The sequence below is a fragment of the Mercurialis annua genome, linkage group LG4 (genome assembly GCF_937616625.2).
Source record: "Mercurialis annua linkage group LG4, ddMerAnnu1.2, whole genome shotgun sequence".
NCBI lineage: Eukaryota > Viridiplantae > Streptophyta > Magnoliopsida > Malpighiales > Euphorbiaceae > Mercurialis > Mercurialis annua.
This window is the reverse complement of record NC_065573.1, coordinates 15371446-15391195: the sequence shown is the minus strand read 5'-3', so window position 1 is coordinate 15391195 and position 19750 is coordinate 15371446. Positions and strand designations below refer to the sequence as shown.

Below are 19750 nucleotides of genomic sequence, written 5' to 3'. Positions count from 1 at the left end.
AATTATAGGTGGTAATTTATTATTTGAATGCTTAAATAACATATTATATCCATATTAATTATAATATATTATATTAAAAAAAAACCTATTAAAAACAAAGTTAACATTGCATTAAATAAGGGTAATCGTGGTATATTTTTATAAAATTATTTGTTTTGTATAGATTTACTTTCTTAGTATTTGTCCTAAATTGCCTATTAATTTGGGACGGAGGGAGTATTGTTTATTTTCGGGATAATTACAAAGAGGAAATTAGGCTGACCACTGGAAAGACCCAAAATAATCCTAATAATACGCCCCGGCTATTCCACTTATAAAAGTATGAAAAAATTAAAAAAAACACTCTAATTTTTAAAATAATAGCAAATTTTACCTTAATAAGGAAAAGATAGAGAAAATACTTCACCTTTTTAGCACATTTTTTTTATTCTAAAGTCTTTTTTTATTACTAGTTTCGTTTTATGTGTTTCAAATGTAACTCGTAGTGTGACTCGTCATATTATCAAATAATATTTAAATAATAGTTAATTAGTAATAGTTTATTTTTTTAATATCTTAGATGACTGTTTTAATAATTTTACATTTATAATTGATACTCAAATTTTATAATTATAAGAGAATTTAAATACAAAATATCAAACAATAATTAAAATAATAATTTATTTAGTAGTTTATCATTTATAATTCTATATGATTAAAAATAATAATTAAAATAGTTGTTATTAAATATTTAAAGTAGTTTATTTTAATTAGTACTTTAAGCAATTATCTTAACATAGAAGTTTATTTTAGTTAGTACTCTAACTTTAATAATTATCTTAACATAGTAGTTTATTTTATTTAGTACTCTAATTTTAATAATTATTTTAATAATTTTTATTAATAATTATATTTTATAAAGTGAAAAGGACATTAATATACGCAAAAATTTAATTAATTGTATTAAATTTAAATATTTTTTTTATAATATAAATCATTTTCAAAAAACTCGTTCATCTTCCTTGTGACGAACCCAAAGCGGGTTCGTCACGAGAAAAACGAACCAGATCTGTTTCAAACGAACCAAATCTGGTTTGTTTTCCTCCATAAAAGATGAACTGAGTTCGTCTTCCTTGGAGAAAGACAAACAAACTGGTCTTATCTTTCTCATTGAGGAAGACCCGTTCGTCTTCCTCACTGAGGAAAACAAGACCAGTTCTTCTTCCTCCATGGAAGACGAACTCATCTCCTAACTCACCCTGTCATAATCCACCTAAACCACCAAAAACATCACCACCACTTCCTTACTACAAAAAAGTCCTGAAATGGATAAGGAAGGAAGAAAAAATACATAGAAACCCTATTGTGACAGAAACCCTTTAAATCTGTATGTTTCAATCCCCTTCATATGAAAAGTAATATCCTCCTTTACCAGAAACCTTAACCTCCACTCAACCCATCAAATCAACCCCATTCATACAAAATCCCTCCACTGTCGAATCAGACGGTACACTCAAACAGGTTTTTCAAGCAGAAGCAGTCTTGAACTGGCAAACATAGAATGTTATTGCTCAGAATCAAAAGCTCACTAAGCTTGAAGGAAAGATCGACCAAGTCTCTCTTAAACTTAGTGATAGATGACAAGTTTCAGAAAGATATCAAAAATAAAATCGCTGGTCTTCAAAGCAAAGTTCAAGCAGGCCAAGATGAGATGAAGGTGTTAATTCAAAAATTATCTTTAAATGCTCTTGGTGCTAAGGAGATTGAAATAGGCAAATTGAAGGCAGGCATTCAAGCCCTTGAAAAACATATGGAACACAGATCTTCTTCTATAGATACATCAGATCCCTTAAACCCTTTTTCCTCCTTCTATACACAAAATATTTCCTTACCAACGAACACAAATAACCGTGTCTATGAGCTTAAAAGGCCTTCTGAAGATGAGCTTAAAAGTCTTGGTCTTGAAAGAGAATTGTTTAATAAAAGGCTTCGAAAAGGAAAATTTCCCTCCACCAATAAAATTTCCTCATCTTCGGCTGACTCGGACGATTAAGACACTAAACCAAAAACTCCTTTTCCCACCTATGATACAATGATGGTCAATCCGATCCATAATTTTCTTCAGACTCGTGCCACCAACAAGATGCCTACTTTTGATATTGGTCAGATTGATACATAATCCTCTTCATCTAGCCATTCAGAAAGTCTGGGTAGTTCTGACTCAGATAGTGAGGATCAGATACAATTTATGGCAGCACCACCGAGTACTTCTCAGCAATCTTATTATAAAGAGCCTCCAGAAGATGACAATGATGCAAACAGCTTTGAATTCTCCAGTCCACAAACCACATATGCACCAACTTCAGGTGAATATACTAAAGATACTGGATTATTCTTTACCTTGGATAATATCCCTCCTTCCCAATATAGGGATAAAATTCAAGAGTTCAGTGCTTGGCTGGAAAGTCAATTGCTTAAACCAGATGTTGTTCTTCATGATATCCTCCAGTTTTCTGCTCTAGATTCACTAGAAAGTTACAAGATTGGTTTAATGGATTACCTCAAGAATCCAGGTTTACTCTTATAAATGCATCCACGGCTACATCATTCTTGGGATGTATTTATAATAAATTCTTGAGAAAAATCAATGATGATGAGGAAATTGCACGAAAAGAGTTCTATCAAATGAAGTGTTGCTCTTTAAAGAAAAAAGATCTTGATATTCACTTCCAGAGAATCTCTAAAAGATTTTATCGTCTTTCTAGCAACAATAATCTTGATTTAAAGCAAGCCTTTTTAGCCTCTTTGCCAGAATTGCTGTCTACCAAGATGTTCACTCTGATCCAACAAACAGATAAGAAAATAAATAATCTTAGTCTTGGAGAACTCTATCAAATTATGCTCAGAGCTTTATCTCAACTATGTGAACAAAAAAAGGTCTTGAATATGTATTTTTCCAGACAGAAGAATCTATTGATGAAGTTATCATGCAACAGACCAGATCTAATGGTCAAATGTGATTCTTCCTCTACATCATGCACTTATCTGTCAAAGAAGAAGAGCCATTCCTTCAAGATGAAAGGACAAAAAAGGTTCCATAAACGATCTTCTAAAAGATGGCGCTATTTTAAGAAGAAGAAGTTCCGAGGAAGGAAAAAATCAAATTGTGTGGAAAAGAAGGTCACTTTGCAAAAAGTTGTCCTACCAAAGCAAAAAAATCTTCCAAACTTATCCAGCTAATCCAGCAAATGAATTCAGTTGATCTCGATGATGCTGATATTGAATCCTTATTTTCTGAAGAATATGAGCCTGGTCCACATAGTTTATTTGTTATCAGCAGATGTGACGACGATCCTTCAGATGATGATCTTCAATTCTCCTTCCAGCATCAAGCTGACTATATTTATGCTACTTCTTCCCAACTTGTCCCACATGTTATCATACAGATATATCCAGAAAAGTTTGCACGACCTATCAAGGCCATAGCTTTCATGGATACTGGTGCTCGTAAGACGATTATCAATCCTGATGTGCTCCCACCGCAATATTGGGTATCCCATAAAGAATACTTCAGGGCAGCGGATGGAAAGATTTTCTATACAGACTGGAAAACGAAGAATACAATCAAAATGCAGTTCTTCCCTGGTTGTCACATATGGACTCAAGTTCTTAGTTCTTCTCTTCCAAACAAAGACATAGTCCTGGATTTGACATTTTTAGGGTATCAGTGGACTGAAATTTTTATCGAATGGGATCAAATACAAGAAGTATTTTCAACCTTATACAGAGCTTTTTGGCAATTAGGCATCGAACCAGAGGAAAGATATAAAACAGCCTTTTATATACCAAACCATCATTATTAATGGACAGTCATGCCATTTCGTCTTAAGGTTGCTCCTTCCATTTTCCAAAAGGCCATGGTCAAAATTTATGAGCCTCTTCTCCCATTAGCGCTCATTTATATTGATGATATTCTATTATTTTCTTCTCATACATCCAGTCATAAGAAATTACTCCAACATTTCTCTGACATCACTAAGCAATTTGAAGTTATGTTGTCTCCTACTAAGATGTATATTTGCAAACCAGATATGGAATTGCTCAAGTTTCCAGATCAAGGTTTCTCTCAAAAACAGGTTCAACAATTTCTTCGAATTGTTAATTATTTGAGAGACTTCATTCCAAATTTCACTCAAAAGGCGGTCCCGTTACGTAAATTATTAAGGAAGAATCCTCCTCTCTGGTCTGATAAACAAACACAAGCAATCAATCTTCTCAAAGACGAGACACAAGAAATTCCACCTCTTCAGATTCCTTAGTCGGGAACCAGAATACTACAGACGGATGCCAGTGATAAATTTTGGGGTGCTATTCTGTTAGAAGAACAAGACATCAAACAAAGGATATGCGCTTATGCTATTGGAAAAATTCTCAAACGCAGAGACTCATTATCATTCCACATTTAAAGAAGTGTTAGCGGTCAAATATGGGATCAAGAAGTTTGAATTTCATCTGATCGGTCACAAGTTCAAAGTGCTTATGGACTGTTCTTCATCTCCAAAAATGTTCAATTTTAAAGAAAAAATTGTTCCTAACAATCAACTACTTCGATGGAGTGAATGGTCCAGCAAGTATGATTTCATGGTAGAACATATTAAAGGAAATCAGAATCTTATTCCAGATTTTCTCAGCCGACCTCCTCAACAAGTGTCACAAGTCATTCCTATGATCTATACTTTTAATTTTATCATGTCTGCAGAAGATTTTCTTTTGATGCGACCACCACCAGGAGTTCTTGATAATATGTCTCCCGGACAGCTACATAGATTTGCAAACGCACAGTTGTTCTACTATCAAACTGAGCTTGTCCGGAACTATGGTCCTAGGTTCCTTTATGAGCTAGGGATCCATCCTACATATCCATTCTGCAAACCTTCACCTTGCTAGATCTAAGCCCAAAAGATGAAGATTTTGAATGGCCTCAGGAGTTACTTTGTTTCCTTTGGTTTTTCCTCCATCTTTATTCGATAGCTTTTGTTTTTCGACCCCCTCACCTTTGTCGTTATTTTCACCTGGTCCTCCAAGGAAAAAAAACAAAACTCTCATCTTTTGACCTTTCTTAAATGATTTCAAACCATCTCTCAATATTGTCTATATCTAGATAAGGCCTTTCCAGAAAAAGAAAAACATATTGGAAAAGATCCTTATTCGATCCTTATCCTTCATCGTTCTCATCTTAATCTATCAGACAGTTTTACTACATGTCCAACTTTCCATGTCTACCAACATTTTTCTTATTTCAATCTCCTTAGCATCAAGAGCATTCAAAGATAATTTTTGAATTAACACCTTCATCTCATCTTGGCATGCTTGAACTTTGCTTTGAAGACCAGCGATTCTATGTTTGATATATTTCTGAAACTTGTCATCAATATCACTAAGTTTAAGAGAGACTTGGTCGATCTTTCCTTCAAGCTTAGTGAGCTTTTGATTCTGAGCAATAGCATTCTGTGTTTGCCAGTTCAAGACTGATTCTTCTTGAGAAACCTGTTTGAGTGTACCATTTGTCTAGACAGTGGAGGGATTTTGTATGAATGGGGTTGATTTGATGGGTTGAGCGGAGGTTAAGGTTTCTGGTAAAGGAGGGTATTCCTTTTCATATGAAGGGGATTGAAACATACAGATTTGAGGGGTTTCTGTCACAATAGGGTTTCTGTGTATTGTTTCTTCCTTCCTTATCCATTTCAGGGCTTTTTATAGCAAGGAAGTGGTGGTGATGTTTTTGGTGGTTTAGGTGGATTATGACAGGGTGAGTTTAATGGTTCTTATGGGGAAGGCGTTGTCAAATCTGCTGGAGGGGAGTATGACATTAAATAATCATATTTTTCAGATGGTTGGCCAAGCATCCCAATAAAAGGATCATTATCATCATATCTCTTGTGAAAATCAGCTTCAGAACAACAGCTTGAGTTTTTGAGATCATCTTCTATTTCTTCATCCTCCAAATCCGTTAAGCAATCATCACAATCACAAGTATCGAAGAAACAATGACCATCCCGTAGAAAGGCATATATCGGACGCCCTTCAAAATTAAAAGAGACAACATGAACTCCTTTTTCTTGTGGAAATGGTTCAAGCATGAACTGTGTAGAAAATACTTGAGGAGTGACATCAATATGTTTTGCAAAGGACGTCTTAACAGTGCCATCAAGTTTTTTTGTGAATACTGGTGTACAGGATTGAACAAGTTGAGTAGATTCATGCATTTTTTCATAGTTGGTAATCCACTTTTCAGGAAAAAGGTGTAGGAGTTCAAAACTAGTGATTTGTTTGGTTATGTGGAAACAAGAAGCGGTATTTTGGGAATATGTTTTTATCAAAAGGGCATCATTATGGTTTGTGGGTAATGTGAGGTTTAAAGCATGGTTTTGCAAACGATACACCATTTGATAGTGAAGAGTAGCTGCAATTGAATCAACAACTTGTTGAGCTCTAGTAATTTGTATTTGCACCTTTAAAGCCGTAAGAGCCATCAGATCAGAGAGGGCAAGGTTGTAATTTGGGAAAAAGGTGAAAAACACTGAGCATGCATTCAAGGAAGTTTCAACAAATTAAAAAAGATTACTAAATCAGATAATAATGTACAAAGTACAAAAAAAAATCACCTAGGAGTCCTATTGTCATATCTGCTAGTGACCGGGAGGTTCGAACGCAAGTTGTTTCTGTTACGGTTCGCCCGACGACCTGTACTGATGGTGAGGTAACGTCGACCTGGGCGACCATCACCATCTCCCTCTCCTGCATCGGCGTCCTCGTCGTCGTCTCCGTCGTCACCCTGCTGGTCCTCGGGAATGGCCGTACTCGTTGTTGCTGGTGGCGGGGTAACAAATTCTTCTTGTTGGCGGAACATCATAGCCTCCATGCTGTCTAGACCTAACCAACTGCTACCATATGACAGAAAGTCTGTAGTCCCAGGTGTCTCTGGAAGTCCCTGTGAAGCTGGAAAGTCCTGTGTACCCTGTGTAGGCTGATCCCACTGCACCTGAAAAGGAGGCACCGTAGGTGGTACATAAGCAGGCGGCGGTGGAACAAAAGACGAAGAAGGTCCTGGTGGCACTGGATATGAACATGACCCCTGAAAATAGTGATGTGCCGAATCCCCGTAAAATTGGCCAGATGAAGAAGGAGGACCCGATGAAAAGGGTGGCGGTGCAGAGCTGGACCCCGCGTAATAGTAATGCCCTCTGAAAGGATGAAAAACCACTGGGGGAGGCATAGGATCGGTCGGACGCTGAGGTGGTGCAGGGGGGTGATGCCGCTCTCGCCGTCGATGTCGCAGTGTAGTCGGATCTATCGGCGCGTCAGGTATGACTGGTAGTCGATGCGGCGGTATAGAAGGCTCGATAGGGGGCGATGTAACATCACGACGGTCCTCTCTAGTGCCTCTCTGTGTGCTGGCTGCGAACCGCCGAAGCTCAGTGTCAACAGGAGAATCCCTACGTACACGCTCAACAAAATCGGCCTGCAAATAAAAATATAATACGTTAAAAAAAGTAGGACATTAACCCACAATTCATTGATTAATTAATTGAAAAACATATAATTTAAGAAAATACCTGTGCTTCGAGCTCAGCGCCCTGTCGTGTGATCCAGCGACGCGTGACATACCAAAACCAATTCATAATGTTTGAAATGTCATGTTGCAGATGCAATTACGTGTCGATGGTCTTGGTTCATTGATTGGCCGCTGCATTGGTGGGGGCCGTTATATCTTGTTATCATCCAGTCTGTCTCGCCTTTTAAAAGCGACGCACGCAACCTCCAATTGCAAGTGTCATTGTTCACACACACAAGAACTATTATTTTACCAGTTGTTTCACTGCTCTTGTATTCTTTATTAGCTGCAATGTGATAACTCGCCGCGCATGTCTGGACATCATACCTCGAACTAAAAACCATCCCCAATTCAAACTCTTTGCCAGCTTCCCATATTGCATTTTCTTTAGGCCACAGATTCATATTGACACACATGTCGTCAACATTCTGATGCGTGTACTCATGAGGAAGGCGCGACTCAAAATGATCTGTATTTTGTTCCGACTCACCACCGACATTCTCACCATGGGTGCCATCTCCATTATCACCATCGATGTCATTATCATCATCATCATCCTCGTTGTCATCAGCAACGGCCCCGTAGAAGTGTTCTTCTTCCTCATCTTCATCACTAAAATCATCACTATCGTTTACATCCGCACAGTCATCTACATCCGCACAGTCGTCTAAATCCGCACGTACTTGAGATAACGGATTGTACACAATATAAAACTCAAGTACCCTCATTTTTGGCGTCCCCGAAACATTACGCCACATTGCTTCCATGTGAACATCTGTCTCCATAGGAAAACCATCATATTTTTGAAATCTTCCATGTTCATCGAACCGAGGCACTCGTAGATAAATCTTCACTATCTCGTCAGCATCGTTCAGCCCAATTACCCTTCTAATTGCGACTTGTAGTTGTGCAAAATTCACTACACTCGTCAGCTCAACCAGTTCAGATTTACCGGAAACATAATCAACTCCACCCGGAGTCGATAATATTGTACCATCCCAATAAATTTTTAGGGCTGGCAGCTCATTTGTCGTCATTACTACATTTATCAAATAATTAAAAAGAGAGTTACTCGCATTTGTAATATCATTCTACTATTCTACATGTCAAATTCAAATTTTTAATAATTAACCGATTTAAATGTAAATTCAAATTTTTTATATTAACTTTTTTCACAAAGTTACAGTTATAAAAAAATTTATATTTTCTCTAAATACTGTAAAAAATAAATACCTATTTTTATATTTAATTTTTTAGTATTCCGAATCTATTTATATAATATAAAACATAAATTTTAATTCCAACCTAATTTAAAAATATTTTAAAAATTTCATATATTCGATTTTCTAATTTTAATTTACTCTATTTTACATTTATATAAATTTTATACACATTATTCTAATTTCATTTACACATTAATCTAATTTATTATATAATACATATTTTTAAAAAAATTAACTAAATCTAACTATATCTATGGGTTAACTCTATATTTATTTAACTAACTACATTTCAAACATTATTTTAATCTAACTACACATCAAACATCATTTAAATCTAACTACATTCAATAATTAAAAATAACATATCTATAAATTTTAAAGACTCACCCGATAATTTCGCTAAAAAATAATATTCTGCGCCAAAAAAAATATTCCGCCACGAAAACCGACTCCGAAAAATCTTCTCCACAATAATACCCCGATTTAGGAAATTTTCTCTCTACTATCTCTCTCTCTCTCTCTCTCTCTATGTTTTTTAAAAAATTTGTTTCAATAAGAGGGAACGGGTTCCCCCTTATATAGTGGTGTAGACCGCGGAGCATTTCCGCGGTCTACAACCACTCGGTGATAGGGAATAAATTCCCTCTGTAAACCGCGGAAGAGTTCCGCGATTTACAGTGACGTGTCACTGTAAACCGCGGAACTCTTCCGCGGTTTACAATGACGTGGCTCCACCTGCGTCCAGATGGAGCCACGTCTGCAGACCGCGGAACACTTCCGCGGTTTACATCAAACCGCTTAAGTGTTCCGCGGTCTGTATGGCACAAATAGGGAAAAACAATTAATCTGGGGCTAATTTTAGAAAGTTTCTTAATTTTATAAATAAAAACGTCATTAATCCATAATCAAACTTATACTTAACTTTATAAATATTTTAATTATTAAAAATTAATATTATAATTTTGCATGTCCACAATTTTTATTTTGTAAAGAAGTCTAATAATAACTTTGCGTTTGAATATGTTTATTGTCAAGTTACAAACTTAAATGATTAAAAAATTATACATTTTAATAACAAAATTGAAACATTAAATGTGTTTGTATAGATAATGAAGTAGGATTTGGCTCTCTTGTATTATTAAAGTAGTAGTAACAGGGTAGTGTATCGCTCAAATATAATAATAATAATTGTTCGCCTGGAAATATTCCGGACTCGAATCTTTGAATTTATAATCGGGATCGGTTTGAGGTTTGATACTTTAACGAACCTATGCAGATATTCACAGGGCTTGTTTGGTTAAAAACACTTAACCACGTGATCTAAAAAGTAATAATCTGGGAGTCACGGACTCAGGCGAGATTAATACCGAAAACTACTCCTAAATTAAAACAATCCGGAGATTGCGAGATAAAAAGCACTGGGCTTGGTTTTTGATTGATTGATTTGTTGATACAAAAATAATGAAGCTCTGAGCTATTTATAGCTCCTCATAATCAAGACTCCTAATTCAACTAGGACTAAAATTCTAAAAGATAAAATACTCCTAATGAGTTACAAACTCCTAATAAGAAGAAAAAAGCAATAATTAAAAGACTTTTCATTTGGGCCTGACCCCTTTGTAAGCCCACTTGAAACTCCTGACTCAGCACCCTTTTGGGCCGGTGTAAACAATGCCCCCAACAAGCCTGAAACAATTATTTTTGGGCTTGTTCTTCTCCTCAACTGGCCGAGCAACGAGGCCCGAAGCTCTGAGAAGCAGAAACAAAGGGGTGCGCATCTATTGACTCCTCGGTACCCTCTCCATGCCACATCATCACCAGCTGTCCCCCACGATGTCACACTTTGGCTCCACGACTTTTCGGCTACCTTCCATTTTGTCTTTTAAGAAAAACAACACTTCATTTCTTTTCTCACTTACTCTCTCTCTACATTTGTGAAGTTTTCTCTCTCTAAGCAATCCCCAGCTCTTCGCTAAATCTGCTCTGGTAAGTTCTTATCCTCGTCCTCTATGCTAGGATCGCCCTCTTTAGCTTTTCGCCTTACGGAAATGTTTTTGATTTACAGTTACCATGGCTGCCCCAAACATGAACCTTGCTGAACAAGTATCGGCCAAGATTGACGAAGTCCGAACCAATGCCCCGAACACCGAGTTTAAGGTAATCACCGATGCTGGCGACAATCAAGTTTGTGTCGGCCCAATTATTACCTCACCCAGCCATCTCTGTGACCTAGCCTCCCCCTTCCACGAGAATGCTCTTCCAAGGTTCTCCTTACCCCATCAGTCATCATCAGTGTGGGTTAGCACCACCTTCAGAAACTGGCCGATTGAAAACACGGGTTTCTCAAATTGGGTAGTCAGACTCTCCCCCTACTATCGCCAACTGTGGACGGACATAGGGATCTTTGATCTAATAGAACTGTGCAAAGCGAGCAGGCCCATCGCAAAACATTACATCATGGGGGCATCACTCTACTGGTCAAGCGCGATCAACTGCTTCTGTTTCAAGTCTGGGCCGATGACCATTACTCTGCTCGACCTAGCACTAATGCTGAACATCCCTATCAACGGCGAGCGTATCACCCCAAACCTCTACGCCGAGTGCCCGAAGTTCAACTTGTCAAAGGCGCAGAAGAGTTACGGTCCCTTTGTGAAGTTATTTATGGGCGAAGAACCGTATAAGCCTGATCAAAAGGAGCATATCGCCTTCTTGGCTTTCTTTCTGGCCAAGTACATACTATGCACCCCTTCTTTCCGGGTTACTGAAGACTGCTTCATGTTAGCTGCAGCACTCGTCGAGGGACGCCGATGTAACCTGGGCGAATTTATTCTAGCTCACTTATATCGCTCCTTAGGCGATATTGTGCCTCTCAAAGACCCTCGCACCTTCAAGTGCCCAGGTGGCCCTCTTTGGATCGCCCAACTGTGGCTGGCAATGTACTTCCCAGAACTTTTCGAAGTTGGTCCACCCATCAAGGCCGAGCTGTGCGGTTTTCAACTAATCTCGGCCGGCACCCGACTTCCTCACATACTTGATGTGCTTCAAGTTTTCAACAACCATGCGATAAGATCGCCAGAAATGATGTGTCCCGCTCTTCAGCTGACCTATCCCCCATCTTGGCTTTTCGCCGGATGGGATATTGAGAATATGGAAGAGGCCCTTGAGGCAGACCCTAGGTTAAAACTCGGCGGTCCTTACTGGGGAAGTGCCCTTAAATCAAGAAACTTGATAGTTGGACTGGATTACGATCGTAGTGGAATTGAACCCTACTGTCCGAACTACGTGTCTCGCCAACTAGGTTTCGCCCAAGGAATTCCCTGTCCTTTATTGATCGCCTTCAATAACCGCGGGACCCACAGAACTTCTATAGAAAATTTCACCGAACTCCAGTATATAAACCGCCTAAACAAAGCCTATCTCCCCCCTTTATCCGACCTTTCTCGCCCTTCTGTCAATCCCATTCCTACTCCTGGATTCACCGACTGGTGGACTTCCATTGTCCAAACATATTTTGATTTATCGCCCAAAGAAATTCTTTCTCTTCATAATTTCGATTTACCTCCTTTAAATAGAAAACCTACTCATGCCGATTTATTTCTTTTGCAGGCCCCAAAAAGACAATCCTTCACAGGTATTATCGGCTATCATTTTGAAATTTCTCGTTTTGAACGCTTTTACAAATTCAAATTCGACCCGTTAGATCGCCCAGGAATGAACCTTAAAATGCAAGAACATAGGAGAGTAGCTCGGTCTAATTTTTATAAAAAATGGGATAAAATCTGGGAGGAAAAATATAAGCACCTGCCATACCAACTATTTCTAGAAAAAGTTCGCCCTAAATTTAAGTATAAGTCTCATCATGTTCCAAAATGTAATTATTCCACTATCACACCCATTAAGAAACCCAGGTCTAGAAAGAAGAAGGCCAAAGTTGACTTAACTGATTTAGGGGTCACATATACTGGCATCCGATTCCCACCTTACGAAGAGTCTGTGGCCGAACTGGTGCGCATCGGTTACCAGAGGATCCCAGGTATTTTGAAAATGCTTTTTTGGTTACCTTTCTTGACTATTTTTTACTAATACTCGGTGTGCCTTTTCAGTTGGTATTCCCCACTTTGAAAAAGAAGATAACTGGGAAAATGATCATGAAGAAGAGAATCCCGCGAAAAAATCCAAGAAGAAGAGGGCTGCCAAGCCGTCCAGCAAAGAACCGAGGGCGAAGAAAGGGCGTGCCGAGTCTAAAGGCAAATCGGTCAAGGAGGTGTCCGAGCGTAAAGGATCTCATTTATTTGACCCATCTCCTGCTGCTACCCCTTCTCAGAGCTGCCATTCGTCCTCCCGGGGCGATACACAGACTGGCGGCGATGTTCAATCCCGGGGTGAATCCCAACCTTTCGAAGGTGGAGATAACACGCAAACCTCGCTGGCCACTAGCTCACAAACTCCTAACGCTTCGGAGATTCTGAGGCGAATGGAGACCCCGCAACGTATATCCCCCTTGGCTTCAGAGTATCTCAACTTCAACGCCCAGCCTGCTGCTAAAAACTCCAAGGTACGTTGAATAATTGCTTATTTTAGACTGTTCGCCTAGCAGCTTATCTTTTATTGTGGTCAAACATGGCAGATCCCTCTAAGCCCAACCGACCCGGATGATGTGGCGGCGAAGGCGGCAGCTTTCTTGGATTCTGACAGTGATGACGATCAGCTGCCCATCCTGGAGAGTGAATTGCCTGTAGAAGTGAGCAGCGGCCCTTCTGAGAATTGGGGCGATTACCTGGACATCATCTCACAGATGAAGCCTGAAGGTACTTCCATCTTCAAGTCGCCTCAAGCAGCAGAAAAGTTAAAGAAGGCTGCCACAGCACTGGCCGATGCTCCGCCAGAGGTGCTTAGTGAGAAAGCTCGTGGAGCTATGGCGAAACTATCGGCCTCTTTTCCTGCCTTCCAGAAGATTCATGATGAGTTAACGCTCGTCCAGACCGAAGCTGACACGCTGGCGAGCCAGGAGGCCGAAGCTAAGGAGAGGCTGGAGACGCTGAAAGCTCATGTGAAGTCGGCTGTTGCGACCCTCACTACTCGCCGTGATCGTGCTAAAACCCTTCAAGATCAACTGGCTGCTATCAAGCAAGAGCTCGACACTGAAGAGAAAGAGATCGGTGAGCTGGAGGTCTCCATGGACAAAAGCTTGCAGCAGGGGATCGACGTCAAAAAGAGCCGAGGGATTTTAAAACAGAAAATTGCAAGGGTGAAGCCGCAGGTGGACGATGCTCGCAAAGCTTTTATCACCGTTCAGAGTGAAATGGGCGACATTTTTAGCCATTTTTAAATTTTTACAAGTTCAGAACAATTTTTAGCTTTTCGCAAGTCCAGAACAATTCAGTTGCTTTGTGCGTTTTGTAATGGCTCCGAATTTTAGTACCATTTGATCGGTCGGGTGGCCGTATCTTGTCTGATTTTCATCAATAATCAATGTTTACTCGGCCAGAGAGCCGTAAATTTCACTTGCATTACTTCAATGTCTGATTATTCTCATATTATCGGTCCGTAATTGGTCCGATACGAAATAATGTTATTTATTAAAAAAGATTACAATATGTTGAGAAAAACGGAGAATCCGTAGAAAAAACTCAACGGATGTGAAACGCCGAAGCATAAATGGTACTACCAAATGATCGGTGTTTACATAGTGTGGCCGAACACCCCATGAATTTTCCCACTCCGGGATGTTCGGCGGAAGTTTATAACCGATATTATTATTCCTCGGTGGCTCCAAACAACCGACGGTCTACGCCCTCCCAACAGCTAGGGACGTATTTTTTCAGGAATTGGCCGTTGATCGCCCTTTCGTGTTCTTCTCCATCGATGTTTGCCAGCAAGTAAGCACCGCCTTCTAACTTGTTGACCACAATAAAGGGGCCTTCCCAGTTCGGGCTCCATTTGCCAAGCCGAGTGTCTTTATGGCCGATAGGCAAGACTGCTTTCCATACTATGTCGCCCACCGTAAAAACTTTTCGTTTTACCCGTTTGTTGTAAGCTCTCTCGACCCTTCTCTTCTGGGCTTCTAAGTGATCTAACGCCGTCAAACGTTCTTCGTCAAGGTCAAGAGAATCTATCACCATCTTGTCAAAGTAGTCCTCTTTGGAAAATTCGCTCTGGTATCTGCGGCGAGTGGACGTGACGGTCAGCTCCATTGGCAACATCGCATCGTAGCCATAAACCAGCCTGAAAGGCGAGGTCCCAGTAGCCGACTTCTGACTGGTTCTATTCGCCCAAACAGCTTCTGATAAAAGCACATGCCATTGCCTTGGGTTTTCTTCAATCATCTTTTGAACTATGAGCTTGATGGCTTTGTTCGTGGCTTCGGCTTGCCCGTTGGCCTGGGCGTAGTACGGTGTTGAGTGCAACATTTTTATCTTCATTTGGGAGGCCCACCAACTTATATCGCTTCCTGTGAACATCGTCCCTTGATCTGTGGTTATGGACTCGGGCAAGCCGTGTCGGTGGACGATGTATTCTTTGAAGAACTTGATCACCGCTTCTTGTGTCGGCGACTTCAAAGGTTTAGCTTCGACCCACTTGGTGAAGTAACAGGTGGCGATAATCACAAAAGTATGACCATCAGACGAGCCGGGGTATACTTTCCCTATCAGGTCGACCGCCCATCCTCTGAATGGCCATGGCTTGATGATGGAGTGCAGGTCTTCGGCCGGGACGTGTTGTATTGGGCCGAATTTCTGACAAGCTTCGCAACCTTTGGCATATCTTATGCAGTCTTGTTCCATTTTCGGCCAATAAAAGCCGTATTTATGGATAAGCCACCTCATTCTGGGGCCCGCCTGGTGTGCGCCTGCTATACCTTCGTGTACCTCGGCCATAGCAAGCATCGCCTCTTTCGGACCGATGCATCTGAAGAGTAGCCCTTCAAAGCCCTTCTTATATAATTCGCCCGCTAAGACCACGTAACTAAGGGCTAAAGTCCTCAACCTCCTATTCATGGCGTCTGGTTTTTCGAACCACTTCAGGAGCTCGTCCCTCCAATCTTGGGTGACGTCCAGCTGGTAAACCGAGAATTGTCTTTCGTCGATTGTGATGCCCCCGGTGTGGAGGTTTGGTGTTTCCCTCTCTATAGCGTCGAACTCTCGGTTTACCTTGTAACCACTACCGTGCTGAGCTAGGTCGTTTGCAACGCTGTTATCGGCCCTCTCTGTGTATTCTATCCTCGTATCCTGAAAGCCTCCGATCAGGTGTTTCGCCTTGTTGCAATACCTCACCAACAGCTCGGACTCGCATTTGAATTCTCCTGTCACTTGTTTAATGACTAGCAAAGAATCTCCTTTTACACTGATCGCCTTCGCCCCTAGTTCGGCTAAAATCTCGAAACCGAATATGAGGGCCTCATATTCTGCCTGATTGTTGGTGCATTCGAACTGGAGTCTGAATGACAACTGATAGGATGCCCCCAAGGGCGTGACGATATGTACTCCCGCGCCTGCCCCCTGGCTTGTCCTGGATCCGTCGAACCACATCTCCCACACGGCGATGTCGAAGAACGTGACTGCTTCTTCCTTGAGGGTAATACCAGGGTGGTCGGCCAAGAAGTCTGCCAACACTTGTCATTTTACTGCTCTTTGGGGAACATACACCAATGTGAATTCGGACATCGCAATCGCCCATTTTCCAATCCGATTCCTTAAGTATGGTTTTGATAAAATATACTTAATGATATCGGTCTGGGACAAAACATACACTACGACCGGCAACATATAATATCGCAGCTTACAGCACGTGAAGTACAGACATAGACACATTTTTTCTATGTCGGTATAGCGAATCTCTGTGTCTGTCAGTCCTCGGCTCAAATAGTAGACTGCTCTCTCGATCCCATCGTCCTCTTGGGCGAGCATACACCCTAGGGATTCGTGCGCAGCCGAAAGGTATAGCAACAACGGCTTATTCGTCTTTGGAGGGGTCATGACCGGAGGTTTCGCCAAGTAACCTTTCAAATCGTCAAACACCCTCTGTTGCTCGTCCGTCCATATCCAATCATCGGTCTCTTTTCCCCTCAGCAAAACACTCCAGCTGCGAAGTCGGCCTGCTGTGTTTGCTATGAATCTTCTTAGGAAATTGATTTGACCGATGAGTCTCTGGAGCTGCTTCTTGGTTTTGGGTGGTTCAGCATTGATAATCGCCTTGGCTTTGTTTTTGTCTATTTCTACTCCCCGCTGGTGAACCAAGAAACCCAAGAAGTTTCCAGCCGAAACGCCGAACGCGCATTTCAGAGGATTCATTTTTAAACCATTACGTCGTATACGCTCGAAACCTTTCCGGAGATCGGCCAAATGAACTTCGCCGGTATTTGACTTGATTACGACATCGTCGATGTAGACCTCAAGGCATTCAAGGCCTCTGAACATCTTGTTCATCGCCCTCTCATATGTTGCCCCCGCGTTTTTTAAGCCAAAAGGCATTACGACCCATTCGTAGGCTCCGATCGGCCCGGGTCATCTAAAAGCCGTTTTGGAGATGTCTTCTTTGCTGATTGGAACTTGGTTGTACCCGGAGTGTGCATCGAGGAAACTGAGTATCGTGTGTCCTGCTGCCCTGTCTATCAGCATATCGGCCACAGGCATCGGGTATTCGTCCTTAGGTGTAGCCAGGTTGAGGTTCCGAAAGTCTACACATACTAGTAGCTTCCCGTTTTTCTTCATCACCGGCACGATGTTAGAGAGCCATTCGGTGTATTGGGCTTCCCGAATAAACTTGGCATCTTCCAGCCGCTTAATCTCATCTTGTATGAGAGTATCCACTTCCCTGGACATTCGCCGGGGAGGTTGCCGAAAGGGCCGAAACCCACTCTTTAATGGAAGCTTATGTTCGGCGATATCAGGATCAAGGCCCGGCATTTCCTCGTACGACCAGGCAAAACAGTCGCGGAACTCAATGAGTAAGGCGATCAGTTGCTCTCTGAATCCCTCGTCCAGTCCTGCATTGATATATATAGGCTTAGGCGATTCATCTGTCCCCAGATTGATTTCGAGGAGGTCGTCCTGAACTTGGGCAGGATCGTCTTCTAACTTCCCGGTTGCCAATCGTATGTCCCCGATCCGCAGCGATCCTGTTGGGTCTTGCTCCTGGTCCTCATAGATGCATTCGGCCGATGTAATATCATACAGCGAGGTTAACTGTCTAATTTTCTCCCTCAATTCTTTATGCCGTGCTATCATTTTGAATCTTTGAGGATGGTGGATCGGCCTTTGCCCCCGAGGGTCACTGATACCGGCCGATCCGAGTTAACAAGCAAGCGAGGAACGCTCGTCTCTCCTTTCGAACTAAGGGATTGTATGTTGCGCACCTCTTCATCGTATAAACGTGCTTCGAGTATGTTATGGTCCTCGCCGAAGGGGTTGGGGTCACCCTGCACAACTTCGGCCTCGCCGTCATCTCGCCATATGAAGAGCATCTGATGCATAGTTGAGGGTATACACATGTTGGAGTGTATCCAATCGCGGCCGAGCAAAATGTTGTAGTTGCTCCGGGCGTTGACCACGAAAAACCCTTCTTCGGTTTCTACTCGCCCTACCTTAATTCTGAGGGTAATGTACCCCTCGGCCGGCGTCTCGCCCCCTGCGAAGTCAGTCATGTAAACGTCGGTCGGGTCAAGCTGATCCCGTGTTATGCCCAATTTTTTGAGCATTTTCGCCGGTAGTATGTTGACGCCAGCCCCGTTGTCGATGAGGACTCTGTTAATCGACACCCCGTTCAGATCGGCCTTGATGTATAGCGGCCGAATGTGCCTGGTCATCCTTGTTGGAGGTTTGCTGAGGGATACTACCGCGGTATCATCGGCGCTATCCCCTTCTGGTACGATTACATCGCCTTCCAACGTTGCCTTCTGCCCTGGTTTACTTCTGTATGAGTTGGGGAGCGTGACCACTCTTACTCCGTATTCGTCCCTTACCACCGGGACCCATGCTTTCAACACACCCTTCTTGTGCGAGACGACGACTTCGCGTTCTTTGGGCAATCTTGCTTTAAGTTGGCCACCGTGGTGCGATACGAGTACGTCCTTGTAGGACGATCGGTTGCTGGAATCTTCGTCATTCTTGTGAACCACTGCCGTTACGGACACATCGGCCGACTGTTTTTCGCTCTTCGGTATCCATACCTTCCTTACCTTGGCATTTCGCCTATCAGGTGATTTGGCGTCCGCATCGGCCTGGTTCCTTGCCCCCAGTCTCTCGGTTACTGGCCTATTTCCGTGCTGCTCTCTGGGAGCCGATTCTGCCCCGTGATTCGCCCGCGACTCTTGTCGCAGCCTTTGCATTCGCCTCTTCTGGGTTTTCGTCATACGAGGGGTCTCCTCCGTTGGCCGAAATATCCTCTTGAATACGTTAGTGGCAGGCCTCCGTTGTGGCTCATGCCTCTGCCACTGTTCTGTGGGCGATCTCGGTTTAAAGGTCTTGGGATGCTTCCTCGTGTTCTCGCCTCCTTTGACCTTAAAACACGTACTGCATGAGGGGCAAGTCATATCTGCAGTGGGCGAGCTGTACCGCTTCCTTTTCTGTTGCTGAGGTCGCCCTTTTTCGCCTCGCCACTTTGAACCGTCGGTCTCTACTCTCGGCTTGGGCCTTCTAGGGTTCCACTTGCTTTGTATCTGCCCTTGCTCTAGGTAGCTATCAAAGTGAGGCCGAACTGTGTTAATAGACACGTATTTAGCATCGGCCTCTTTCTTTGTTGGGAACAGAAGTTTCCCTTCGTTAATCGCCTTCTGAATCACGTTTCTGAAATTTACGCAATTGTTCGTGCTGTGCCTCCAGGAATTGTGGTATTTGCAATAATCCTTACCGACTAGCTCCTCCGACGGTGGAATCGTATGACTTTCGCTTAGGGCGATCTGCCCATCCTTCAACAGGGCATCGAATATGTCGTC

The 19750-nt window shown here is 42.0% G+C and overlaps 1 protein-coding gene across 1 annotated transcript; it reads right to left on the bottom strand.

Annotated features, from left to right (window-relative positions):
* Window positions 1–14573: 14573 nt before the first annotated feature.
* Window positions 14574–17243, bottom strand: LOC126678339 (uncharacterized). The gene is made up of 4 exons (XM_050373241.1): window positions 17060–17243; window positions 16601–16873; window positions 15354–16420; window positions 14574–15233 (listed from the first exon to the last, which is right to left on the bottom strand). The coding sequence occupies exons 1-4, from the start codon at window positions 17241–17243 to the stop codon at window positions 14574–14576; spliced, it is 2184 nt and encodes a 727-aa protein (XP_050229198.1).
* Between the last annotated feature and the right edge of the window lie 2507 nt (window positions 17244–19750).